The sequence below is a fragment of the Dermacentor silvarum genome, chromosome 1 (assembly GCF_013339745.2).
Source record: "Dermacentor silvarum isolate Dsil-2018 chromosome 1, BIME_Dsil_1.4, whole genome shotgun sequence".
Classification (NCBI taxonomy): Eukaryota; Metazoa; Arthropoda; class Arachnida; order Ixodida; family Ixodidae; genus Dermacentor; species Dermacentor silvarum.
Genome location: NC_051154.1, coordinates 66,031,033 through 66,058,244, shown reverse-complemented (window position 1 = coordinate 66,058,244; position 27,212 = coordinate 66,031,033). Strand labels below are relative to the sequence as shown.

The following is a 27,212-nucleotide window of genomic DNA, read 5'->3' as shown; positions in this document are numbered from 1 at the left end:
CCGGTGGCAGACATTTTTGACCTGCAGCGGCAGCTTGGAAGGGTTGCACCTATTTCTGACACAACTTTGACATCTAGCTCTGAGGCCTTCTCACGAAGGAGCAAGAGCAAAGCTCAGATTATGAAGATAGTTCAGATGGTGAAAAAAAGATTGCCAGAATGCGAGGAGCAGGAGATCCACAGACACGTGGTTGACCTACGCAGATTGTATGGTGGCTTCTCGTATATGAAGTTGAATGCCATTGCTGCCCTTGTGATCAGCTACATAATGATACCTGCATACGATGCAGCATCTACAGTCAAGCCTGCTTCCCAAGTCATCATGCAGCTTCTGTCTTGGCCACATCTTTTTGAATGTTCTCTATAGTGACCAAACATTGTTGATGTTTTGTTTTTACTGAACTTGCCTGCGATGAGTTATGTGACTGTGATATGCACATGGAGACTGTCTACTCCGGTGAAAACGTGCGATATATGCCCAAGATGTATTTTTGTTGAATAAAGAGTGTGGCTGTTATAATGAACCATTGTTACCTTGATGATCCCAGCTATGTTGCTTAGGCAATGGTGCCGCTGCAAAAGTCTGTTTCCAATGACACATGTTAGCGCTATTTGTGTAGATATGTATGCTTGGTGGAAATAAACAGTTCAATTTAAAGCAGAACAAAAAAAAAAAGGCCATTTTTCTTTCTCCATACCGAGAACGAACACGCCGTCGCATGCCGTCGTCGCTTGGCGCCACCATCGCGCCTTCCTCTGTCACACTAGCACGGAAAAACTCTTTTACGCAAGCGGTCTTTTACCAAGTTGAAAGACTTTTGAATGAAGAGGTGTTGCGCAGCAGAAACACGGCGCCGACGATCTCCTTTTAGTGTTTCCTTCTGGACACGCTACCGAAAGCGTGGCGCTAGCATTCGAAACAATATCGGCCAAAAAAAAAATTATTTATCTCAAAATATAAAGTGAAAACTTATCATTTACACGTTTTTAAAATAAATTTAACATAAAAAACAGTAATAAAAAGATTTATTTTAGTAGTTAAAAGAGCGTCATCACGTGACATCCCCAGCCCGTTTCACCTGCTTACGAGAGTACAGAAAAAAATGAACATTACTGGATTTACTACACCTTCTCCAAGACATAAAATTATTTTGTATGATGAGTCTAGGCGACAGAAAATTACGCGTTCGATTATTTTCTTTATTTTATGATAATTGCTGGTGCCCACTGGTTTCGAGGCTACTCCTTTTCGGCCGTGAAGGAGATCGGCGAACTCCTCTTCCAGAAAAGACCGCTTCTGAAAAAGAGATCGCTCCCTGTCGTGTTTCTGCGGGCGAAACTCTTTTTCGGGAGAAGTCTTTTTGCTCAAAAGACTTTTGAGTGCCCGTGTGACAGGGGTATAAATAAATGGTCGTGTCTCTAGGTGACTTTATTCTATGGTGCCTACATGGAGGAATGGGTGCCTAGAATCAGGTCAGCGAGCATGGAGGCAGCGTGTTCGCGGCTCACGCCGCTCACATTCCAGGCACAGTTTCTTTAGGAGGCGTTCATTTTAGCTTTGGTTTCAGCATGAGGCAGGCTTGTTCGTGCTCAGCCGTTCAGTTCACTGGCTATTGGATGCGTATCTTTAGTCATGCCGGAATCGAGCCAGGAGAGGCTAAAGCTTCACTCAATTTTTTTTTTTTTTTAGCAATGTACTTGGCAGAATAACGGCGTTAGAGGTTTGTAAATATCTAGTATTTCACCTGATCTACCGAAGAAAAAAATAAGAAAGCAACCTTTCGTTTTTCCCCAGATTCAAGGGCGTCCCGAAAGCGCAAAGCGCATTCTACCACGACATATGAATCGGCTGAACTACTACTGCCAGAGAAGAGCGCAAAGGTTAATCGAACTTCTATAGAATGTGTCATTCTTATTCCCGCATTAGTCATTAGAGTGTAGCAGAATATTCTACGTACAATATCATAACTCTTTGTTCGTTCGTGTATGTAGGTTGCCTGTTCAATATATCTTGGGAAAGTGGCAGTTTCACGGATTGCCATTGAAAATGTGTCCACCAATATTCATTCCAAGACCCGAAACAGAAGCGCTGGTCGACATCGTTCTGTCGCACATTAACCGTAGCGACGGTGGCACTGAACACGTCTTAGACGTCGGCTGCGGCACAGGTGCCATTTGCCTTGCTCTTGCTTCGCGTACTACTAAGGTATGTGAAAGTTTTTACATAATCGGTTATGCCGTCTGCTCGGGATCGTGGTCAGGGTGGAACGCAGACTACACAGCCGCTTCTCTCCCCTCTCTCCTCTCTGCGTTAATTGTTAAAAGCAAGGTAGCCCTTGCCTATCACCACAAATAATACACTTTTGATGTTTTCTGGTCTTGCATTTGCTACCCAGGGTTTGTATACGACTTGCAGCATGCGCACTGCACAGCAAGAATTCGAAATAAGGGCTGAAATAGTCCGGAATGAACTATGAATTCACACTTTCAAGCATGAAACATGAGTGACAGGTATTTTAAATAAATTTACAGTAAGCACAATATATATATATATATATATATATATATATATATAGTAGGTTGCATAAAAACATCTGAACCCACAAATTAGATGCTGGTAGCCAAGGAAAATGTTGTGTACGTCAGGTATCGACAACATCAACTCTGTTTTATCAATGAACGGCATATTTGTTCTGATCGAGAAGACTTGCTAGTGTTTTCATCATCAAAAGTAAAAACTGTTTGTGAGGTGGCAACTTTGCCAGCACATGTAAAAACATAGAATGTCGAGCGCTATCTTGTGCGAAAAACAATGTGACTGCCATGTGCAAAAATTGCCTTGAATTTTCTTTTCTGTCAAAGAATCAGGAAGTTGCTTGTAAGTGATGCACTTGAGTATTGGTACTTCAGTAGTGAAATGTCTTCGTTGACTGTTCATGTTTCTAGGTTCATTACACAGGCATTGACAAAAATCTGGTGGCAGTCAAACTGGCCAAAGAAAATGCATCACAACTGGGCTTGTCAAAAAGAGTTTCCTGCTATGTGGCTGAGGTCACACCAACTGGCTTGAGATATTCAGAACCTCAGTTAATGAGCTCAATGTATGACGCCATTGTCAGTAACCCCCCTTACATTTCCATTCAAGAGTCCTGCACAATTGAGCCAGAAATACTGAGGTGAGTGATTCTACGCCTGTTTTGTGTGCAGCTGCTGTGTGTGTCCGATGCTGGTAGTCGGTAGATCTTGTTAGTGCTGGTTTCCTTTCATTGGCTGGTGTGCCAATTCCTAGAGGGATCTCTGTCGTTGCGAATGTTGAGCTACGTTGAGCTGAGGAATGATACGAGACGTTAACTTTTGCATTTGCCGTAGTACATGGATTTGTCTAATCTTTGTGCTTGTGGCTTCAGATTTTCTTTATATTTATTACGCTTTTTCAAATTTCCGAACAATTCTGCTTTTTAAAACACATTAAGGCGATAAGTCTACACACATGAATCACCATTGTGAACTGTTGCTTTAAAACACAATATTTAGTTGAAAATGGTCAGCTTGCAAAGCTACAAAGTTGTTTGTAGCAAAAAGCACAATGTTAAGACAAATCCATGTACAACCCATCATTTTCATGCTAGCTGAACTGTCATGCTTGCAGCTCCGATAGACACTAGAGCCATATTTCCCTCCAGTAATTTTTAGGAAACTGAAGGACGAAGTGCCTCTTTGATAGAACGCTTCTATCTCTGTTCCTTGCATTTTGATCAAGTTTTCCACGTTTTTCGGGGACGCTGCTCCCTGCTTCGTGGCAACGGACGCGGAGCCTTCCACAGGCCCGCCCTGCCTGAGGTCTGCTATGGCAAGCTCCCCGGGGAATCAACGCGCCTGGTCCAGCAACAGCGAGGTCATCAGCGAGGCTCGCTCCCTTGTGGCTATGGACGCGGAGTCAAATGCGGTGACACCCGGCCAAAGGTGAACCATGGCGAGCTCGTCGAGGAAACGAGGTTCCTGGTCTACCACCAGCGAGGACACCGAACTGTACTCGGTCACCGGCGACAATGAAGTCAAAAATTGAACGCTGGCCGCACTCAGTCCTCTCCGTACCCGAGGACTCCTCCATCAGCCTCCGAACGCTTAACAGGCAAGCTCTCTCCATGTTCCTCGAGGGGGTGTCGCCGAATGACATAAGGAAAGTTCGAATAAACACGCGAAAGAATATCCTCGCTGTGGACGTGACAAATTGTACCGCGTTGGACAAGCTTCGGAAAATAACCGATTTGGGAGGCATCAAAGTCCGACCGCGTGTACCATTGGACGAATCCAGCATGGCGGGAGTCATTTACGACATTGATTTGGCCATAGCGAGCTCGGATGTGCCAATCCTCATCAAACCAGTGACCGAAGGAGTTATCATCACACATGTGCTCCGCCTTGGCAACTCCCGCTGCGTGAAGTTGATATTCAAGGGCGATTCCATTCCTTCGCATGTCAAGATTGGCCACTTCCGACATGCTGTTCGCCCATTCGTGCCCAAGCCACTTCAGTGCCATAACTGCATGAAGATCGGCCATGTCAAGGGCGTCTGTACGGTCTGTGTACGGTTTGTCCACGCTGCGCTGAGTCGCACACTGTGGACGCTTGCCGCGCAAGACATTTAAAGTGCAGTAACTGCGATGGATCCCATGATGCCTCATCCAAAGAGTGCCCGAAAATCCGGAGAGAAATTGCCGTGCTTAAACAAATGGTCAGAGACAGCTCATCCCACAGGGAAACTGCTGAGACTGTACGACGCCGGCGTAATCGTCGACGCAAGCGTACAAGACGTGGTGTTGATCATACGCAGAACGCACCCAACCAACTACCTTCGAGTGCAAGTAAACATACAAGCACGAAGAGGATTGAGACTGACAAATCTAAAGCCGCGGAAGACTGGCCTGTGCTTCCGCGCACACAGCCTGCCAAGGAGCCTCCCCGCCTGATGTCTACTTCCACGCACACTTCGGTGGATGAAGTACCAAGGGTTGACCAACAGATCATACCGATGCTGCGGTCCCTAATGAATGTCATTAAAGAGCTACTGACAAGTATTGCAACCCCAGCCGCTCGAAGTGGCCTGCAAGTGCTGAACGCGCTGAGCCCATTCCTAGCAGCCCTCGAGTAGAACCATGGATGGCAATCACCAATCGTTCCGCCAAGAGGTCAGAGAGGAATCTATTATCCAGTGGAACGCCAGAGGACTTAAATGTCGGATGCCTGATTTTCGTCAGTTTGTATACTCTAACCGTTTCCCAATCATCGTAATCTGTGAACCGAAATTATCAAACCCAATCCGTCTATCCGGCTACGAATCAATCATGTCCTCAACTTGCAGCGAAAGCAGCAAGGTCGTTGTGTTTATTCGTCGGGAGCTTACCGACGTCGTTCAGCAAGTGCCACCTCATGATGAGAATCAGTATGTTTGCCTGACTGTTAAGAAGAAAAAGGTAGCCTTTACACTGGTGGGTACCTACTTATCCCCTTCAACCCGGTTTGATAGCAAGAGACTAGAAGATATCTTGACAGCAACCTCTGGTCCATGGGTTATCACGGGAGACTTTAACGCCCACCACCCTATCTGGGGAAGCTCTAAAATTAACGCAACCTGCCGACGACTGGCTTCATTCGCATCTGACTATGGACTGTCCCTTCTTAATGATGGGAGCCCTACCTTTTTACGAGGCTCATCATACAGCAGTTGCTTAGACTTGGCTTTTGTGTCACGGCGCTTGGCTACTCGTGTAAAGTGGTTTTTAGACATTGAGACACATGGGAGTGATCATATCCCCAGTTACCTTAAGATCAAGGGTTTGGCCAGCTGCCATTCGCCAAACACAATCCGGCGAATTGACTGGTCTACATTCGAAACCAGCATGGAAGAAGCTTGTCGCAACGGTCTCCCTTCTGGCCTTCAGCAAGCTATCAAGAAGGCAACGCAGAATGCGATGTGCACGCTGAAATGCAATCCAAGGATCTCCAAATCCGACGTGGAGAGCGACTCCTTGCGATTCGTCGGCGGGCCGAGCGAAGATACCGACGCACTAAGTCCATCCATGATCTCAGAATAGCCAGACGCACGCAAAAGAAAATCCAGCGCCGAATGGCCAAACTGGAATCTCAACGGTGCGCAAAATTTTGTGAATCCCTAGACCCCCGAAAATCTTTCTCACATATGGAGAACCGTGCGAGGCCTACGTACGTCTCCCGAACAACGCGTGCCATTCAAAGCCTTGGCACTTTTCCAACGTCGAGAGGACATCGAGGTAGCGGAAGATTTCTGCAGAAAGATTGCAGGTCAATCAACCTACACAGGCCCCCTTGGTACGGATAGCATTGAGCCGCATACACGGGACTCACGCATGGACTTGCCTTTCACCACCGAGGAGCTTGATGCGGCTCTTGCTTTGTGTAATCGGTCGTCGTCTCCTGGACCAGATGGCATATCGTACCGCATCTTGTGCTACCTGGGTGAGCGAGCGCGAAATGCCTTGCTGGATATATTCAATGAATCCTGGCAGGATGGAAACGTTCCTCAAGAATGGAAGACAAGCCGCCTGGTGCCACTCCTCAAACCTGGCAAGTCACCACTCGAGCTCGCGTCATACCGCCCAATCGCGCTGGCAAGTTGCGTAGGGAAGGTGATGGAACGCATGATCCTTGCCAGATTGGAGTGGTACCTGGAACGCTACCAAGTTTATCCAAATGCTATGGCCGGCTTTCGACGTCTCCGCTGCTCCATCGATAACGTCATCGATCTGGTCACTTACGTCCAACATCAAAAGAGATGTAAACGATTATCGGTCGCTATGTTTCTGGACGTAAAAGGAGCTTATGACAATGTTGCTCATGATGCCATACTTGATGCTCTGGAATCGGTTGGCCTTGGTGGCCGCGTGTACCGGTGGACCCGCAACTACTTACACATGAGGTCATTCTTTGTGCAGACCGAGTACGGTCCAACGTCTCAACACTGCACATACCGTTGTGTTCCTCAAGGTGGCGTCTTGAGTCCCGCACTATTCAACCTTGTTCTTGTCGGTCTTGTGGAACGCATACCAAATGCTGTCCATATATCAATGTATGCCGATGACATCTGCGTGTGGACGTCAGGTGTAACACGTCCTCAGGTGCGCGCGAGACTTCAAAAATCTGCGACATCAATTTCGGCGTATCTCAGCGAACAAGGCCTCCAGATTTTACCTGAGAAATGTGCGCTGGTCGCGTTTACGAGGAAGTCAATGACGCCTTACGCCATATCCATCAAATAGCAAAACATCTGTTACGCCAGGACGCATAGATTCTTAGGGGTGATCATTGATCGAGACCTCAACTGGAGTCCCCATGTGACCTACCTGAAGAAACGCCTAATGGCCATTTCACACGTTTTCAAATTTCTTGGAGGGAAAACGTGGGGAGCGTCAGTACACGCAATGTTACAACTATACAGGGCACTGTTTCTCGGATATCTGAGATACAGCTTACCTGTACTGAGCAATACCTGCAGAAGCAACATCCGCACAATCGAAAGTGCTCAGGCGCAGGCACTAAGCGTTTGTCTTGGATTGCCACGATGCACATCGACAGCGGAAACAATTGCAATAGCTCAAGATTACCCAGTCACAACTCATATGACATTGGAAGTGCTCAGAGCACACATCAGGCAAATTGCCCGCTCCCCTTTCTATCACCTCGCCAGTCTGCCGAATGACCGACCCAATGCCTCCCTTTGCCAGGCGATATCGGCGTACCGTGACTGCCTCCCTCGAGATTATACGCCTGCCGAGAGACTGCTATCACCTCCTTGGTGTTTGGCTCGTCCACAAGTTCGACTCTCGGTACCAGGGATTCGAACGAAAGCAGAACTCTCGTCCCCAGCTCTCAAGCAGCTATCTCTCCTCATGCTGCACGAGACATACAAGGACCATTTTCACATTTACACTGATGGCTCGACAACTCTTGATGGATCTACAGGGGCTGTGATCTTCCCCGCAAAAGCTGTGACCCTTCAGTTTCAAACTTCTCACCGGACAACGTCGACTGCGGTGGAGCTTGCTGCACTTCGCTGCGCACTTCACATGGTTCACGGAGACTTACCACGAAGATGGAGTATATATTCAAAGGCCGCCCTGCATTGTCTGCTATCCGCTCTACGTCGTGGACAACAAGACCAACTTGTGCTGGAAAGAAGGCACCTTTGTCACCAACTGGCAGAAAAAGGACATGACATCACTTTTCAGTGGCTCCCAGGCCACTGCGGCATCATGGGCAACGAACAGGCCGATGAAGTTGCGAGGAGGGCTCACGAAAATGCTGTGAAGGAACCCATCCCGCTATCAAGAGCCGATGCAGTAACAAAGCTTCGCATAATCGCGCGTGATTCCACACTAGCCATGTGGAACACACCTGGTTTCCAACATACTCGACTGCACCGCCTGGACCCATCCCTCCAACTACGCATTCCATCTGGACTTCCTCGAATCGAGACAACTGCTCTCTGCCGACTGTGGCTTGGAGTATCCTTTACGAATGCTTTTGCTTGTCGCATCGGAATGGCCGACAGTGCTGCCTGTGATACTTGCGGCAGCGAGGAAACACTCCAACATATCCTGTGTCATTGTCCCCGCTACAGCTCCCAGAGACAGTCGCTCGTAACGGAGTTGGCACGCCTCGACGACCGGCCGCTTTCTGAGCAGACGATTTTAGAATGCCGACTGATACGGTCTTCACAGCAGAAGGCGACGAGGGCGCTACTGAAGTTCCTCCGGTCAAGCGACCTGTTTGAACGACTGTGACGCTCCTGAGTTCCTTTGTGTGTGTGTGTGTGTGTGTGTGTGTGTGTGTGTGTGTGTGTGTGTGTGTGTGTGTGTGTGTGTGTGTGTGTGTGTGTGTGTGTGTGTGTGTGTGTGTGTGTGTGTGTGTGTGTGTGTGTGTGTGTGTGTGTGTGTGTGTGTGTGTGTGTGGTGTGTGTGTGTGTGTGTGTGGGTTGTGTGTGTGTGTGTGTGTGTGTGTGTGTGTGTGGTGTGTGTGTGTGTGTGTGTGTGTGTGTGTGTGTGTGTGTGTGTGTGTGTGTGGTGTGTGTGTGTGTGTGTGTGTGTGTGTGTGTGTGTGTGTGTGTGTGTGTGTGTGTGTGTGTGTGTGTGTGTGTGTGTGTGTGTGTGTGTGTGTGTGTGTGTGTGTGTGTGTGGTGTGTGTGTGTGTGTGTGTGTGTGTGTGTGTGTGTGTGTGTGTGTGTGTGTGTGTGGTGTGTGTGTGTGTGTGTGTGTGTGTGTGTGTGTGTGTGTGTGTGTGTGTGTGTGTGTGTGTGTGTGTGTGTGTGTGTGTGTGTGTGTGTGTGTGTGTGTGTGTGTGTGTGTGTGTGTGTGTGTGTGTGTGTGTGTGTGTGTGTGTGTGTGTGTGTGTGTGTGTGTGTGTGTGTGTGTGTGTGTGTGTGTGTGTGTGTGTGTGTGTGTGTGTGTGTGTGTGTGTGTGTGTGTGTGTGTGTGTGTGTGTGTGTGTGTGTGTGTGTGTGTGTGTGTGTGTGTGTGTGTGTGTGTGGGTGTGTGTGGTGTGTTGTGTGTGTGTGTGGTGTGTGTGTGTGTGTGTGTGTGTGTGTGTGTGTGTGTGTGTGTGTGTGTGTGTGCGTGTGTGTGTGCGTGTGTGTGCGTGCGCGCGTGCGTGCGTGCGTGCGCGTGCGTGCGTGCGTGCGTGCGTTTTTTCTTTTTTTTTTATCTCCCTCTCTAGGTGTGTCCATTTTTCTTTATCTTTCTGTCTCCCCTTACCCCTGCCTTTCGCATCTCATTTATCTCTCTCTCTCTCTCTCTTTAGGAAACTGAAAAAAAAAATTGTATTGGCTTCAGCCATCCAATTGAAGAGATTGGTTTGCATTGAGCGATCCAAATGTGCAGAAAAGCATGTCATATTTTTGTTATTCACTGCTTGGTGCATTTTTTTCCTTTTTAAAAAAAAATATAACCCTGAATAGTTTCTCGGGCATAATATACAATAAATATATTCTGCTGTGGATCTTCAGTATTCAGTTGTCATGGCATGGAAATGCATCTTCAAAGATTTCAATGCTGCCTTCAGGCATGAAGACCACGCAGCTATTTTTGCTGGCATCGACGGTTTGGACGTTGTGCGAAGCATTCTGCAGCTTTCGAAGACATTGCTCAAAGTTGCAGGGCACCTATTTATAGAAGTAGGGCTCTCACATCCACCCCTCATTCAAGTCATGTTGGCAGCTGAAGGGTACCGCCAGATGTTCAAACTCCTGGCAGTGTACCCAGACTTCACTTCACGGCCGCGGTTTGTTGAAATAAAACGAATAAAATAAAAAGAAAATAAAACCGCTTTGGTGGAGCCAGTGGCTGGGAATGTGTTTTTAAAAAAAAGTACACCATACAGCTACTGTGGCTTAACCTGCGGTATGCTTATGCACACACTGGTGGATCCAGAGGCCTCCTCCCCACGACATACCGGCACTTCAATGATCACAACAAAGTGTGCTGACGCCCCCTCCAATTAATGGTGCCCTGGATCCGCCCCTGTGTGCACACCACTGTCGTACATTAGACATGAAGACGTAGAGTACTGTTTTCAAACATTTAATTCCAGACTGTACACACTACTGCTCAATCAACTAAACCAAAGTAAGCACAACTTAAATTGTACTGCACTATCAATGTAACGTTCTAGGCTGTGGTAGCAGTAGCACCAGACAAGTTCTGCTGAGGCTTTCCAGGTGGCGTATTTCTATTTGCGCCCACTAGGGTGCCTCGATGCCAGCGCCGCCGTTCAGGGTGGTGCCATCCTTTGACCGCACCCGCGCCGCCGGTTTCTCGCTGCGACGACATCTTGAGTCACAGCGAGCGGTTGCGAGTGCTTGGTGCCGGTGCTTAGTTCGAGACACAGTGCGCGCAGATGCTTCGCTGGCGCTTCTACTTGCTGGACAGTGTTCAGCCGCATGAATGACAAACTTGTCAAGTGCATCGAGTCGACATGACGGGCTGTTGTGTTCCCAAGTGCACCGGATCGACGCGTAAAGGGCTTCGTTGTTTACGCTTCCCCCGGGACCCAGAGCGAAGGAAGAGATGGGAAGCCCAAGTAAAGCGGTATCACTGGAAGGCAACGGATAGCTGCTACATTTGCGAGGTAAGTGTCAAGAAAGTTTAGACTATCGCATCGTGTTTTTCATTTAAATAAGAAAGTATTCTCTGATCCTCGCTCACGTACCTACGTTCGCTCACGAACTAAGCACTGCACCGATGCTGTCTGAGTAGCCTATGGTTTGCGAGCGCGCGTCGCATAGGCTTTTGCCGTTTTCATCGGCGCAGTCTATGCGAGTCCTTGTTTTAAGGACTGACGAAAATGCTTCGCCGCGAAATAGCCTTACATTAGCTACAAATCTTCATGTAAACCACCTATTTTACTTTTTCACGGGAAGCACACATCGTGTGTCTCTTGTTTCTTGTTTTTTTTTTTTTTTTTTTTTTTTTCCGCTACTGGTTATTTGGGACTAAAGAACGCAGTGCTTCTTCTGGGGAGAGCGGCTGTTGTGTACGTGGCAAGCGAAGCATTGTGATTTTCTCTATTCTGAGCAGATATCTTGCGGATCTCAGGTTGTTACGTTATATAGCTGATTTTTTAGACGAATATATTTGTAGCGTGGTGCTCGTAAGTCGATGGTCATTCGTGCTCATTCCCGATCGTAGTGGGTACTGTGACGGTCTTTAAATGCCTGTGCAGGGTATGCCCAGATGTAGTAGAGTTAAGGGGCATCATGGGGCCAAAATGTTTCGGCGCTTTCCGGCATGGTGTCTGTTGTAGCCTGTGCATTTCTTCGAAACGTGTGAAGCGAGGTAATACAGCATTACTTCTGCGAAAATTTATTTTTAGGCACTGTAATGGGTTCTCTGTATTTACAAGGCAACTTTTCATATCAATAATCACTTTTGTTGTTTTACTTGTACTTAGAAACACTTTGAAGAGGACCAGTACGTGGGAAATCGACAGGATGGGCGCCGTCTGTTAAAGTCAACAGCCCCACATCATCATGGACTATATTTTCGAAGTGAAAAACATTGCTAATCTGTATTTGACTGTCTTAGTTTCATTTACGGTTTTTGTACGCGATATGTATGCAGTGCTGTTTATTTTTTCAAAGTAGTTATCAGTGTTCTAATGGTTATTTATAAAATGTTCTGTACTCGCCATCGATGTGTTTGGCTGATGCGACGTATTCGATGGTAGCTGATGTATTCTGGCTGGATATCTTGATTAATATTACCCGCGGTTGCGTTTTCTTGTTTGCATTCTTGTTTTCAATTTATATTGTGTGTAATAAGGTTGATGTACTCACTTGAACCCCCCCCCCCCCCCCCCCATGTAATGAATACATTTTAAAAAAAACTCTCCCTATCCCGAATTGTGTGTCGAGCCTACCTTGGGAATTTTTTTTATCTCGTCTTTCAACATAATCTTCAGGCGCCACACAGTACAGTCAACCACAAAAGTTTGCGGACCACGCGAGCGCGTGGCCAAGAGCCTCTTCGCGACACTTCCGCTACGTCACCAGCGATCGACAGCAGCGCTACGTTGAAGACGCATCCCTCCTTAAATCTATGGCCTGTCTATTTTCGCACTGTGCGCAAATATTTTCTACCTATCTCTTTCAACGTGACGCGCTCTTTGTTAGCCAGAGCTACTTGCTTATATTTTGAGAGCAGAATATCAGTACAAGTAATCAGACAGCGTACTCTTCGGCTGTTATCAGTTCTATTTTCGCGTAGCCACGCCGTTTTTTTTTTTTTTTTTCGTGAGTGCGTGAGTGAGCGGTGAGGCAGCCATGGGACACAGATGCTTAGTCAGTAGGCAGAATTTTTCCGTTCCTCCCCCATCGCTAAGTGACAGTAGCGGGCGGGATTTGATCGCCTACGCCCAGGTTTTGCTGCACAAAGCCCGAACCACCGCGCTGCTATAGTGGTTACATTTAGAAAAATAAGAAATAATCGGGTGCGATGACTCTTTTTATAACCCTTTGCGACACGGCGTCCTCGTTTGGGGACTCGAACTTCGGAGGCGCGTCCCACGCCACGTGTTTCTTCAAATGACCTAAAACTCAGTGTGCACATTCGTGTCCGCTTCCTGATGGGACAACTAGCGGTCAGTTAACTTCATTGTCCTGCGTATTGCTGCAGATGATCACTTTGCTGGAGACACTACCATGTTAGACAATCGTTCGACGTGCCGCGTTCCAAGACCAACGTCAAGAGTATTTTTTTTTTCTCCGGTCGACACGAATACAACCGAAAAAGCAAGTGTGCATGCGTTTCGGGCCTAATAGTTGATTCTTTTTATGCAAGCATTGAAGCTGACGGATTTCAGAATAATTAGATAATGAGTTATACGCTAATTAATTTTTTTACTGAAACTCGCACAAAACAGCACATTGCTTCGTCTTCTTTCTTGGAATGTAATAGTGAGCGTCTTGAAATGATGCCATGCGCATTTGACGCATTTGCAGACAGTGCATCATAATTCGTGTCTGAAGGGGATGAATTTATTCACAAGACATTTACAGAAGTGTCATGAAACATAGGTCTCTCAATGATCTAGTAGGAAGTGAAATGTCCGCCGTTTTCTAGCACCTTATTGATGCGTGTGGGCATCGACTCGTACAAAGATTCAGTAATCTCCGGTCGACCGCGCAGGCTTTCCCATTCTTGTGCGATCGCTTGCCACAGCGTATCGGCCGTGCGGCCGCGGTTGGCTCGTGTGGACAGCCGTTTCTTCAACATGCCCCAGACATTTTCTATGGGATTCAAGTCGGCGCCACATGGAGGCCACTCAAGCTGGCAAACAGCATGTTCTTCTTCTTCTTTCTGGGGTTTTACGTGCCAAAACCAGTTCTGATTATGAGGCACGCCGTAGTGGAGGGCTCCGGAATAATTTCGACCACCTGGGGTTCTTTAACGTGCACTACAACGCAAGCACACGGGCGTTTTTGCATTTCGCCTCCATCGAAATGCGGCCGCCGCGGCCGGGATTCGATCCCGCGATCTCGAGCTCAGCAGCGCAACGCCTTAGCTGACTGAGCTACCCCGGCGGGTCAGCATGTTCTTCTAGCAATGACTGGACGATACGTGCTTTATGGATCGGGCTGCGGTCGTGTCGAAAAAAATAGCAGCCGTCGCTGAAGGGACCGTCCAGCGCATACGGAACGAGGTGTCTAGTGATGACGTCGCAGTACCGTGACGCAGTGAAGGGCCCTTCCAGACGCACAAGGGGACCAAGGCCATCTTTGCTGATTGCTCCCCACACGCTCACGGAACACCGTCCACTGGATAGAACACTCTGTGTGTAATTAGGCAGATATCTGCAAGAAATAGCATACAATTGGGTTCCAGCGGCGCGTCTAAAAATGTTGTGATTCCTCTTGCGTATGAACTTTATAATGCTGTTATAGAGTTGCAATAGAAAACGTGCAAACATCATTAGATAGTACTGAAAGACCCACTGGCAGCTTTTAATTAGCTTCAGAGTAAGTAGTACTATGAAACAATCGTTAATGTTTTCAACATAATACCACTACAGAAAAATCTCGTAATGTCCAAAAGCTCATTTTACGTGAAACATGTTGTGATGCAGAATTAGCTTCGTGAATTAACTGCCAATACACTGTAAACACACCTGCAGTTTAGTGGACGCCAAACCCGCTTCCGTTGGTCCCAGCGCGTGGAAAAAGTTGACTCGTCGCTAAAGATGACATCGCCCCATTTCTCTGTTGTCCAATCTTTCATTGCTGTAGCGAACATGAGTCGTTCTTGTAGCTGGCTGTCTGAGAGGCAGGGCTTCTGTGCTGCTACGAAAGACTGCAGGCCAAGCTCACTCAGCCTTCTTCGTACAGTCTCAGACGATACCGTGAGCGAGAGCGCTTCTCGGATATCATCTGCACTTTGAAAAGGATCAGCCACGATGGCGGCCGTAATCAGGCGGTCATCTTCCTCAGTCGTGGCCCTTGGACGCCCACTGCGCTCCATATCTGTGAATCTGTCATCGTCGCGGAAAGCTTCAATAATCCTATTCACGGCAGTCCGGCTCCTGTTGGTTCGGCGGCAGATTTCGCGCTGAGGTATTCCCTCTATAAATAAACGCACAATGTGCCTTCTTTCGTCAAGTGGAACACGCAGCGGCATCTTTCCAAATAGGCAATCACCACGTGGCCTGAAGCAAGTCTACTACGTTTTCAGCGACTGATGCGAAGATGCGCCTATGTGTGAAAGAAAATTTTCTATGCATCCGCTTTTTCTTTATTTTTGATGACAGTGAAACATCTCCCTACCCTTTCTCTCAAGACGCAGAAGCAGCAACACTCATTGGACCAAGATGCTGCCAACCAAAGTGCGCCAGTAAACGTCGCGTAAAAAAATCGTCGCAGCGCTTCGTGAAACTTAACTACCCACTGGCACACCAGTCGACAAAGGTTGCAGTGATTGCTCCGATACTGCTATCAAGCCAGATATGTGGCGGTCTTATCGCAGACAGCGCTCTGCGTCAACACAACGAACTAACAATGTCATGCACGGGAATAAAAAATTAACAGGCAGGCGAGTACCAAGAGGGCTCATATCCGGGAGAGCGCCCCTGTCGCCGCTAGGTGGCGTACCGCTAGGTGGCGCGGATAGGCAGTCTGGCACGAGCTCGCGTGGTCCGCAAACTTTTGTGGTTGACTGTACATATAATTTTTCATGTACATATCTCTTTCGTGATTGATTGTACTAGACATTATAAGTAAATGTATTTTGTGCATCGTTTGGTTTCTTGTGTGTACTACGCAAGATTGACCCAGACAAGTTACATGTTTCTCTACAGCACTAACTAAACCTTATTTTCACATCGCAGTTATCTTTACACCAGCTTAATCCTGTCAGCACACAGTTTTGTGGGCAAAAAAAAAAGCAAAATTGCGCGTAGATATCGTCAAATAATTGCAACGAACGCGAAGAGCACGCGCAACGCAAAAGAAACTAACCGCCATGCGCGAGTGGCTGGCTACGGTAAAGGAGGCGTGACGTGTAAACCAAAATACAACAGCGAAAAAGAAAAACTTCCACACACAGGGGGTCGCAAACCTTATATACCAAGCATCGAAGCGCAAAAAAAAAAAAATAGTGCGTATTTCAAACATACACACGGCATATTAAATGTGATTGAATTAGGCAACTTGGGGCATGTTCCCGGCGCCATACATTTACGTCTTGGACCTTCGACGAGTTAACGGCTATTGGTTATAAAGATGTGCAGATGCGATACCGATAAAAAAATCCTCATCAAGGCAAAGCACTTGGAAGTGCGCCGCGAGTAACACTATTTATGAACGCAAGCGTAGCTGAGTTCGTGTGACTCAATATGGCGGCGCCAGCGGGGTTGTCTCCACCCTGAACGGTGGCGCTGGGCATCGAGGCACCCTATGCGCCCACGTATAATTCTAGCCACCATACCACGTACAGCGCTCGACCGCTGGCGCCACGCTGCGCCGCTCGCGCGTACCAGACGATTTGCGCTATAATTCGCGCTATAATGAAAATATCGCTTTATAAGAAACCGCGAGAAGTTGTGCCGAACAAAAAGGTACACAAAAGCACCGATGTCCCTTGACGCAATTTTTTTCTTCTTCTTTGCACTCCAGCCCCTGTCAGGATGATGCTGCCCGAAACGCGTACACTCGTAAGCCAAAGTTTTACGGGAAAATTATTTCCGCGCGCTCAGCGCAGCATGCCAATGGAAAGCCTGCACGCGAGAGAAGGCATTCGAGCTCTATCTGCTAGAAGGAATGCCAGCTGACTGACGAGGCAACCAAGATTTTTTTTTTTTTTTTTTTTTTTTTTGCGCGAATCCGCAGCCCGCAAACTTTTGTTTATGACTTGCATTTTCCCCAGCTTGACCAATTGACTGTCAAAATACGCCTTGGAAAGCGAGAGATATGACTCGGTGCTTTTAAATGGAGAGCTGAAGTCGCGGCAGTCTTGCATCTGTACATGCGAATGCGCTGTTTATTGTGTTAAATAAGCGTGTTAAATAAGCGAACTCATCGCGCGTCTTCCGGGCCAGCACGAAGTATCAAGCTGCTTACCTGAGTCGACAGCCACGGACAGACATTTTTTAGCAACTTTCTGAGCCATCAGTAAATAATTGAATGCCATGTTTGTATTCATGGCGAAATTACCAGCATAACACATTTACAATACCTACAATTTATTTACGATAGCAAACACACAGCGCTTGTGCACTGGCAGTACTCCTTCAAACGCGGAGAACTTTTCGGCTCAGTGGCTTACTCGTTAGTTTTTTGCGGTAAGCTGCTGTGTCCGTAACGACTGCGCCAATATTTGAGAGTAGGGGCTTTATAAGTTTGCTTGCAATTCATGAAGAAATCGCTGATGCATACTTTTCGTTTGCCTGCAAGCAAAAAGAGGGCAGCTCTCTAAGTGAGGACAAATTAAAGCTCCACTGCTCCAGTTTCCTCCACTGGAAATGCGTGAAAACTTAGACCAAGCTTTTTCTTGGTGCTCGACTTGCAGCACGGCACGCAGCAGTACGGCATGTTTTTGAAAAATACAGTAAATTACACGCAAAATTTCAGGCTAGATTATAAAAACAAATCACTTGCCTCAATTCAATGTGGTACAACAATGTGAAATGCATATGAAAGCATATATGCTAATTACACAGGGCCTTCAGCAGCAACATTTCCAAGTAAGATATAGTAGTTCGAGGCTTGAAGGAAAAGCCGCTTCAGCACCACTGATGTATCGTGGGAACTTCACAATGTAAATGCGACGCGCATGCAAGGGCCCCGAATAATTAATTCGGCCGGTACATCAGGCTGGAGAAAATGTACTGCAAAATTATTATTACCACCGTGATTTCTGTATATGAACACTTATGTGAACACAGCGCTCGACCCGAGAACGTAGCCATACAGTGACCACAATGATGAAATACGTTTCTTTTTGAAGGGAACAGCGAGCGCAAGAAAAGAATTGACGAGCGTGGTCAGGGGAAGCGCTTCGGCACAGCGGCAACTCACTCGCCAGAATACGTCTCAAGGCGCATGCAATGCGCCACACAAAGTCGCGTAAACACTCTGCCTATGCGTTAGCTGCATCTCTATCGTATTATGCTACAAAGAAACACCCTCGCTGTGTAAAGCCGGCTTAAGAATCTATCACCACGTGCCTTGATTCTCGTGCAGTTTCTTGCAACTGTCAGTGCACTTTGGGCCAACAATCAACCTATCTTCACCACGTGCACGATGCCAAATGCGCATCTCTCCAAGCATCTCCACGGCCGCGACGCCGTCAGCAGAGGGGTGGGAGCACAGCGCCGTCTCACGGCGCGCGGGGCAACTTCTTCAATTACATGTTTTCAATGGGGCGCGCGTCGAATGGGACGGCCGTAGCAACCCCGCCGCGCGCGCCGATCCAGGCGGCCGTGCTAGCCGCCGCCGTTGGAACGGTGGAGGCGTTGACGGAGAACAAGCTGGGCTGGTGGTGACTAGCCTGCTGTTGGGGGATCGGTGGTATTCCTAAATAAACGTATCACTGTTTTGATGATCCAAATATAATCTCACTATCAGGGAGGGAGCAGTCTACCTGACTGGAGCAGTATTTTTTGGGGTGTTGACCTGACTGTAGCAGTTGGGGTGTTGCTACGCTGCGCTCCGCAACACCCCAACGACCGCCGCTTCGCGTCGGCGCCCGCCACCACGGCTTCCGCCGTTTCACCGGGGTTCAAGCGTCCGCGCTGGCAAACAGAGGGGAAAAAAGGAAAAGCGTGATATGAAGAACAAAAAATTCCAACCAGGGCGGGATTTGAACCCACATACGCATAAGCCTGAAGCAAGCGCCATAACCACTCAGCCATAAAGCCGCGCTTCCACGACTAGCATTCATACAAACCATATGAGCGCGTTCGAGCGCCCTCGGCGAAAGCAACCACCTAGAAACGCGGTACGCGCGAGCGGCGCAGCGTGGCGCCAGTGGTCGAGCGCTGTACGTGGGCGCAAATAGAAATACGCTTCCAGGTGACCCTTCTCTCTCGGAAGATGACTTGCTCTTCTTGTCAGAAGAATCGGGGCCCAGGTCAAGAACTTCAATGAGATGTTTCTTGCCAAATGGGGGTGGCCCGATTAGGGCTTCAATATCTGCATAGTTGAGCACTTCTCTCTTGAGGAGCTCTCTACCCAGCTGCAACAAAAATAGATGAGCTCATGGAATTTGTTGTATTATATTGTCAACTGCACTGTTTAATACAGTACATTTAAATTATAGCTTCGGGGATCAAACATTGCTTGAAAGTTTTGTACATTGAACGGCATATGTATTGAAAACACCAAGTCCATATAGCCCTCGATGTGGTGCGAACACAAAACTTCGTGGTGCACTATGACAGCATGGAACTCACAATTGTGTGCCAAAAATTGGAGAGTGCAAAGGCAACACGCTGAAAGCATACCTGCCAAGTTCGGAGAAACAAAATCCAGGAGATCTTCCGACCGGGGGGGAGTCAGTCAGTTTACACCCTCCCCCAAGGTCGATATTTTCAAGTACTGCCTGGAGCACATTACAATTTTACTTACAGATGTACAAATGACCAAATGAACATCAAGGTCTCACTTTTGCAAGTATTTCGTTGTTGCTAATTTTGCCTTCAAAAATTCTTTCAAATTTAATATAAATTCTCGTGTCTTACGTCCCACAACCACCATGATTATGAGGCACGTCGTATAGTGGAGAACTGCAGAATAATTTCGACCACCTGGGGTTATTTAATGTGCACCCAATGGACGGCACAGGGGCGTTTTTTTTTTTCTTTTTTTCATTTCGCCGCCAACGCAATGCGGCGGCCGCTGCTAGATTTGATCCCGCGATCTCGTGCTTAGCAGCGCAATGCCATAACCACTAAGCAGCCATGACAGGTATTCAAAAATTCTTCAGATAATGTTTGATTGTAAGAAATTCCATTTCTTTCACATTTTGCGAGGTTGTTGTTTGCCAGCGCCTTGAACAAGCGACACATGGGCGAGCGGAACTGCGTCCTCGTATTTTTCACGATGTTAAATTGCCGTTCGAAGTCTGCATTGCTCTGTGGTATCAACAAAATAACCAGCGTCACTTCAGCTGAGCACTACAAGTATTCGGTGATCCTGATTTGAAGTGCCTTCTCCATGACCTTGCCTGCACAGGAGGTAAGGAGATGGGGCGAAGGTTGCCAATATTGATGGACTTTCCGGGTTTGGGAATAAAGACAATTTCAGCCGATTTCCATTCCTGAATAAGCATACCTTCTTGCCAATATACATATTAATTTGGTCGGTAAAGAGCTCGAGCAAGTCGTCACTAAAGTTGGCCATAGGGGTGGTAGTAATTTGGTCTAGACCTGGAGCCGTGCCTTGACGCATCCTGTCAATTACCGCTCTGATCTCTGCAGTCGTGAAGTCACGGCCCATTTACGGGTTTGCGGTTCCGTTGTACAGTTAAACCTGCTTAAACGCGTCATGCCGCGCGCGGCAAAAGCGGCAGGAATCGGGGTTTTGCGGCGTGCCGCGCGAAATGGGTAATGGCACGTACACACTAGCGGCAAAACGCGCGCGGCGCTCCGCCGGCGGCAAAACGCAGCAGCGGCAGGGCGGCCACACCAACCGGCGGCGCGCCGCTGCGGCAATCACGTGACAGACTAGACTCCTCTCCCCTTCTCGAACTATCCGGGAGCTGACGCGTGCAGATGATAGTGCGAAACTAGAAACAAGCGGTCGGGCGTGTCCGCATGGCACCAGTTTCCCGCGCGCACGTCACGGAAGTGGGCCGCTCTCATTGGTCTCCTTCATCCGCAGCACGCGGCAAACCGCAAAAAATCGGTCCAGGAGCGATCCATGTTGCGGCAAGAAAAACCCGTTTCGCGGCTGCTTTCGCGGCGCACGTCTTGCCGCCGGCGGCGCGCCGCGCGCGTTTTGCCGCTAGTGTGTACGTGCCAATAGATCTACTGATTTTTAAAATTTTCTGCTGATTCAGTGATAAAGCGCTTGAATCTACTGATTTTCTTGCTTTTCTACTGAAACGAAAGCAAAAGCTGCTACTTTTTCTGTACAGAGTTTATATTAATGTGATGCCACCTAGCGAGCGAAAAAAAAAAACGCCGGTTGGCTCCGAGGTCAACATACATTCTTGCGTTTCCAGACTCTGAAATGTGGCGCTACCTCTGTCTTTGAGCAAAGTGGGGAAAAGGTGAGGTAGTGAATTTGTGAAAGTGGATGTACTACCGTACCTCACAACTATGAAACCACAACAACGAAACCAAAACTATAGAACCAGAACCAATGACTCTCTTCATTCGGCGCTTCGAGCGTCTACTCTGTTCTGTAGGAGAATAGGACCCCACTTACTTACGTTTTTAGTTTTTTTTTGCGTAAGCTATAAGGGACTCATGTTTTCTTATTTCTGGATCATCATCGTCCACTGCAGCACGGAGGCCTCTCCCAGCGATCTCCAATTATCCCTGTCTGGAAGATACTATACTCTCAAGCTTTCAGGTACTAACTACCATCTGACGTCTTTGAAAAAGCCATCGGAGGGCTTCACTGTTTTTAAATTTGTGCTTGAGAATGGCTCTCTGGATCCCCAACTTTTCCAAAGGATCGCCAAGAATCTCGGGGTCGATATTTGTACAATTTCTTAGAAGCTACAATACTACAACAGAGTACTAATGTAAGCGCTGAATTTGTGGGCTCCTAAACTGAGTGCAAAAATTGCAATTAAAAATCTACTGATTTCTACAGATATTTCGCGAAAAAATCTACTACTATTTTTTTATGTGTCGTGGCAACACTGGTTTTCAGTCGACGATCGTCGTCTCTCGTATGAAACAACGAGCGCTCGCGGTGTTGCCTTGCATGGAGGAAGGAACCTCCATGTTGCCTTGTATGGGTGTTCTGTGGTGTTGCTCGCTCGTTCGGAGAGCGCGGGAGATCTTATCGCGCTGCCGCGCGGCGGGACTAGGGACTTTAGGCAAGGCGCTGACGCGCGGGAACTCTCCGCTCGCGGCATGACGCGCGCGTTTTTTGCCGCTAGCGTGGCCGTGACGCAGTCGTCGGCTCCTCTCGCACGTTTTCACTCGCACATACAGCATACGGCGCGCGGCGACTGCGTTATCGCCCTTGGACTTTATACCGAATGTCTATGAGCGAAAAACAATTTTAGGGCCACAGCGCGCCATAGACACTATCTTTATAGCAAACACGGATCTCAAGGGCCATGCTTTTGCTGGCGGAAACCGCAAATACGTCATAGTTGTCGCCCCCGGCACTTTGGGCGGCCAATGCCATCGTCAAGCCACCAAGCCAAGCGACATGAAAAGTTAAAATGGCCGCTCGGACCGGCCCGGGGTGACAGTTCGCGTATGATGCGGGAACTGTCCCACAGTTGCGACGCAACAGCGGGGGTTACCAATGCATTGGGTTCTATGGGAGCTGTGCCGGGACCGGCCGAAAACGACGTAACAGCCGGGAAAACGCAGCCCCGGGAACGTAACAGCGGGGTTCTACTGTAACACTATACGACGCTACGACGCCATCGTGACGCTCGCTCCTCGTTTCCGATGCCTCGCGCTTGCGCGAAACGACACGCGTCCACGCATCCGATACCTGGTGTGACATTCCAAGGATGAGTGCTTCGACGAAAACGGAAAACGGGTGCGCGTTACAATTGAGGGCGCGTTAGAATCGAGTAAATACGGTAAGCGTTTTTTTTTTCGAATTTTCGTGCCGAACCAGCATATAACGAAATCCTTTTTATAACGAACTTTTCGGGAATTTGTCAATTTCGTTATATCCAGGTTTAACTGCATGCGGAAATGTGGTCAGCGCTCACGGAGGTATTGATGTATTTGTCCTTCAGATCTCGAAAGAGTTGAGCCGTGTCCCCTGCATTAGCATGGTTTGCGTGCTGAAGATTTCGACGGGCGGCTCCACGTGATTGTTCCGGGTCTATTAGATACATGGGTAAGTGCCAGGCTGATTTAGTGTGTAATGTGCCCGTAAGTGCGTCACACTTGGCGAACCATTTTTTTTTTTGCGAGTTTCGTGGCATATTCCTCTGCTTGTGCCGTGACCTCCTCGATGCGCAGTCTGAGCTTGCGGTTGAGCTTCTGGAGCTTCCATTGTCTGGTCAGTTGATGTCTTGCGTCCCAGAGATGGAGCAGGTGCTGATCGACTGCTGGTGTTTCTGGGTCAGTTGCGATTGTTTTGGTCACTTCCTGCTTTGGTGGCAGAAACGTGGGTGCAACTGTTTTCACAACAAGTCCGTGCAGTGGCGGGGCCTCGCCTCGATGACGTGCCCTCGCCTCGATGACGTATCACTATTTTCTTTTTTTCTCTCTGTTTGGCGGCGCGGTCGGTGTGCGGAGCCTCAGTTCGGATCAGCTCATTCCACGTGAGCGAGAAGGTGGCGCGCGTATCATATTCGCGGCGTGCGTTGTTTTGTTTCGCTTGTGAAAGCGCGGAATGCAACGATGAGCGAGCCTCCTCACCGACAGAAGGTGATCGAAAAGTACCTATCATTCCACGTGAGCGAGAACTTGGCGCGCGTATCATTTTCGCGGCGTGCGTTGTTTTGTTTCGCTTGTGAAAGCGCGGAATGCAACGATGAGCGAGCCTCCTGACCGACAGAAGGTGATCGAAAAGTACCTTAAATGGTTACATCATCATGAAGAGGGCTACTCCCATGGTTACCTGAAGTCAGACGATGAGCTTGAGCTTTTTGAGAGGTCCTTGGCAGCCGTCAACGAGAGGTATACTGTGCGGACATCAAGAGACCTGAACAAGCCGTCTAAATGTAAGGCTTCTTAATGTTTCGCTCTGCGCGTAGACTTATCATTGAAAAACGCAGTAGTAATTTTAACCATGGACTCAACCCGGCAGAACGACTTGTTTTCAGTTGCGGTTAGTGCGCAACACAAGACAATTGATTTATCTTGATTCGCCTTTTTGAAGATCGGGTTATCATTGTTCTGGTTACCGGTTCAGAGTTCCCCTGACACCGATTTATTTCGGTTTGAGTGGAGTATTGTTGTGGTTACCGCAACATGACCCGATCCTCAGAAATTTTGATAAACGTAAAAATAACAGCTGTTATTTTTCGGTTTCAGTCATGATTAGAACCGCGCATGCAAGCTAATTGTGACTTTAAAAAGAATGAGAAAGTCTGCCCCTGTGCTCTTTCCACAAATGCTTCAGAACTGCGCTTGGGCGTTTGTTTCGTAAGCATCTGCGCATGTTTTTTTTTTCAACATTGCATTCAATACATTCATGAAATACATTCATTGAACATTGAATTCAATTCAATTCATTGAATTTTTTTTAACATTGAACAGTTCAATATCAGGCCTATGCCTTGTAGCAGGACCACGGATGGCACACGGCCGTGTCACGACATGGAGTAGAGCTGGTGGCCCTTCTAGCCACCATAGTACAGCCCCACCGCAATTCGTGTTGCGCGTGTTGCGCACGATTGCTTTTTCAATGTTCAAAAAAAAAAAAAAAAAACATGCGCAGATGCTTTCAAAACAAACGCCCAAGCGCAGCTCTGAAGCATTTATGTAAAGAGCACAGGGGCAGACTTTATCATTTTTTAGAGTCACAATTAGCTTGCATGCGCGGTTCTAATCATGACTGAAACCGAAAAATAACAGCTGTTATTTTTACGTTTATCAAAATTTCTGAGGATCGGGTCATGTTGCGGTAACCACATCAATACTCCACTCAAACCGAAATAAATCGGTGTCAGGGGAACTCTGAACCGGTAACCAGAACAATGATAACCCAATCTTCAAAAAGGCGAATCAAGATAAATCAATTGTCTTGTGTTGCGCACTAACCGTAACTAAAAACAAGTCGTTCTGCCGGGTTGAGTCCCTGGTTAAAATTACTACTGCGTTTTTCAAGGATAAATCTACGCGCAGAGCGAAACATTAAGAAGCCGTCGAGACATCCTTAATTACATTTAGACGGCATGTTCAGGTCTCTTGATGTCCGCACAGCATAGCTCTCGTTGGCGGCAGCCAAGGATCGACCTCTCAAAAAGATTAAGCTCATCGTCTGACTTCAGGTAGCCATGGGAGTAGCCGTCTTCATGATGATGTAACCATTGGAGGTACTTTTCGATCCCCTTCTGTGGGTCAGGAGGCTCGCTCATCGTTGCATTCCGCGCTTTCACAAGCGAAACAAAACAACGCACGCCGCGAATATGATACGCGCGCCAAGTTCTCGCTCCCGTGGAATGAGCTGATCCGAACTGAGGCGCCGCACACCGAACGCGCCGCCAAACAGAGAGAGCAAAAAAAAAAAAAAAAAACAGTGATACGTCATCGAGGCGAGGGCACGTCATCGAGGCGAGGCCCCGCCCCTGCACGGACTTAATTGTTGTGAAAACAGTGGCACCCTAGAAAAGTAGGGAGACCACAAATAACGGAGACGGACAGAAGCAGAGTTCCCAATAATGGTTTAAAGAGGTTAATGCTTGGAATTCTTTGTATTTGTGTGTTTCTCAAAAATAAAGATAGGACATTAGGCAAAATAATAAGAGCTTGGTGGCGCAACCCACCACCCCGTTTCAAAGGGGACGCTCATAGCATCCATCCATTCAGCACCCCAGGCCGTCATCACAAAAAGACAGACAGTCAGACAAAGAACTTTTATTCAGGTCCTGGGGAGCTGCGTTGGGACGCCCCCTTTCAGGGGAAGTCGGTAGCAGTCGCGGGCCGCTCCCACGCAAGGACCGGAAGACCGTGGCCCTCCGCCCTCTCGCAGGCCCTCTGGACAGCCCGAAGTTGAACCTGGTTGAACCGAGAGGTCGCCGCTTTTAAGGGCTTCCTCCCAGTCCTCTTCGTTGATGAACTCTGTGTCGCGTAACGCAGGGCATTGCCAGAGTATATGAGCTAATGAGCAATACGCCTCTCCGCAGTCCGGACATTGCGGTTCGATGTTGGGCGAGAAGTGACTAAACCTGCCCTCGAAGGGAAATACCCGGCCGTTTGGAGCATCCTTAAGGCCAATGATTGCGGTCGAGTGAGTCTAGGGTGAGGAAGTGGAAAAGCCCTCCGAGAAAGATGATAATGAGTCAAGATCTCGTGGAAAGTTAGGATCGAGTCCCTGTACCTCCCGGCGTCCCCGCCTTCGAATCCACCAGGACCGCGGCGGTGAGCGAAACCTCGCGCACGGTCATGGGCAAATTCATTGGCGTTGGGAACATCTGGATGTACGTTGGCCCCCATGTGGGCCGGGAACCATTTTATGGGAAACCCGGCTGCCCCCTCGCTGCCGAGGATGGCCGCTGCCTCCCGCGAGATCGAGCCCGAGGCGAAAGCCCTAGCTGCGGACCGCCAGTCTTTGAATATATTTGGACGCGATGGGTCCTTCATTGCTATAGCGATGCCATTTGCTCAGCCACCGTTGCCGAAACATTTCTAACCGAGGCAGAACATAGGAGTTTGCCAGTATGGTCGACCGAAACCACTGCGAAGCAATCGGAACGCCCGTACGGCTGCATCAACAAAGGCTGCGAGTTCCCGACTATCTGCAACCGATTTCAATAAAGAACGGGCCCGAGCTATGCGGCGCCCTACATTGTGTTGCGAGTGGACATTTCTTGGAAGTGGATCTACCGTAAACGTACCTCTGATTGAGGATGGTAGAGTCACTTTACGCTCGTTAGTCTCCGTAAAATCGCAGCCTATGGAGGATGCGCCTACCGGCCCGCGAGGACGATAGACGCACGATCTGAGCCATCTGCTGGGCCTCGATCACCTCCGAGAGGGAGTTATGCATGCATAATTGTATGAGCTTCTCGGTGCTGGTGGTGATAGGCAAGCCTAGAAGAACTCGCTTTATACTTTTGCGCATTAGTGCATCGATTTTTGCCTCTTCCCTTTTGGACCAGTGCAGCGCCGAAGCGACTTAATTAATGTGGCTCATGAGAAACGCATGGTAGAGCCGAAGAAGATTGCTCTCGCTCAGCCCTCCCCTGCGGTTCGAGACCCTGAGTATGAGCCTAAGCATGTTCTCCGTCTTGGAGGTGATGCGGGCTATAGTCTGTGAGTTGCCCCTCATTGGACTCCAGTAGGAGTCCGAGAATCCTGATGGAGTCTACCCTGGGG

The 27,212-nt window shown here is 48.2% G+C and overlaps 2 protein-coding genes across 6 annotated transcripts in view; one reads left to right on the top strand and one right to left on the bottom strand.

Moving 5' to 3' along the window:
• Nucleotides 1-1,476: 1,476 nt before the first annotated feature.
• Nucleotides 1,477-27,212, top strand: part of LOC119464734 (MTRF1L release factor glutamine methyltransferase-like) — a 41,584-nt gene continuing 15,848 nt past the window's right edge. The window contains exons 1-4 of one of the 5 annotated variants that reach the window (XM_037708735.2): nt 1,727-1,880; nt 1,992-2,205; nt 2,946-3,175; nt 10,092-10,368. In XM_037708735.2, coding sequence (XP_037564663.1) covers nt 1,840-1,880; nt 1,992-2,205; nt 2,946-3,175; nt 10,092-10,338 — 732 coding nt within the window. In that variant the 5' untranslated portion in view covers nt 1,727-1,839 and the 3' untranslated portion in view covers nt 10,339-10,368. Of the gene's footprint in view, nt 1,561-1,663; nt 1,881-1,991; nt 2,206-2,805; nt 2,919-2,945; nt 3,176-10,091; nt 10,369-27,212 lie in introns of those variants that run through there. The other 4 variants (XM_049668956.1, XM_049668940.1, XM_049668944.1 and 1 more) reach the window with 4 other exon arrangements.
• LOC119443965 (paraplegin-like) overlaps nt 10,594-27,212 on the bottom strand; it is a 389,278-nt gene continuing 372,659 nt past the window's right edge. The window contains 2 exon segments of the mRNA XM_049668856.1: nt 10,594-10,746; nt 19,090-19,252. Of these exon segments, the coding sequence (XP_049524813.1) occupies nt 10,697-10,746; nt 19,090-19,252 (213 nt within the window). The 3' untranslated portion in view covers nt 10,594-10,696.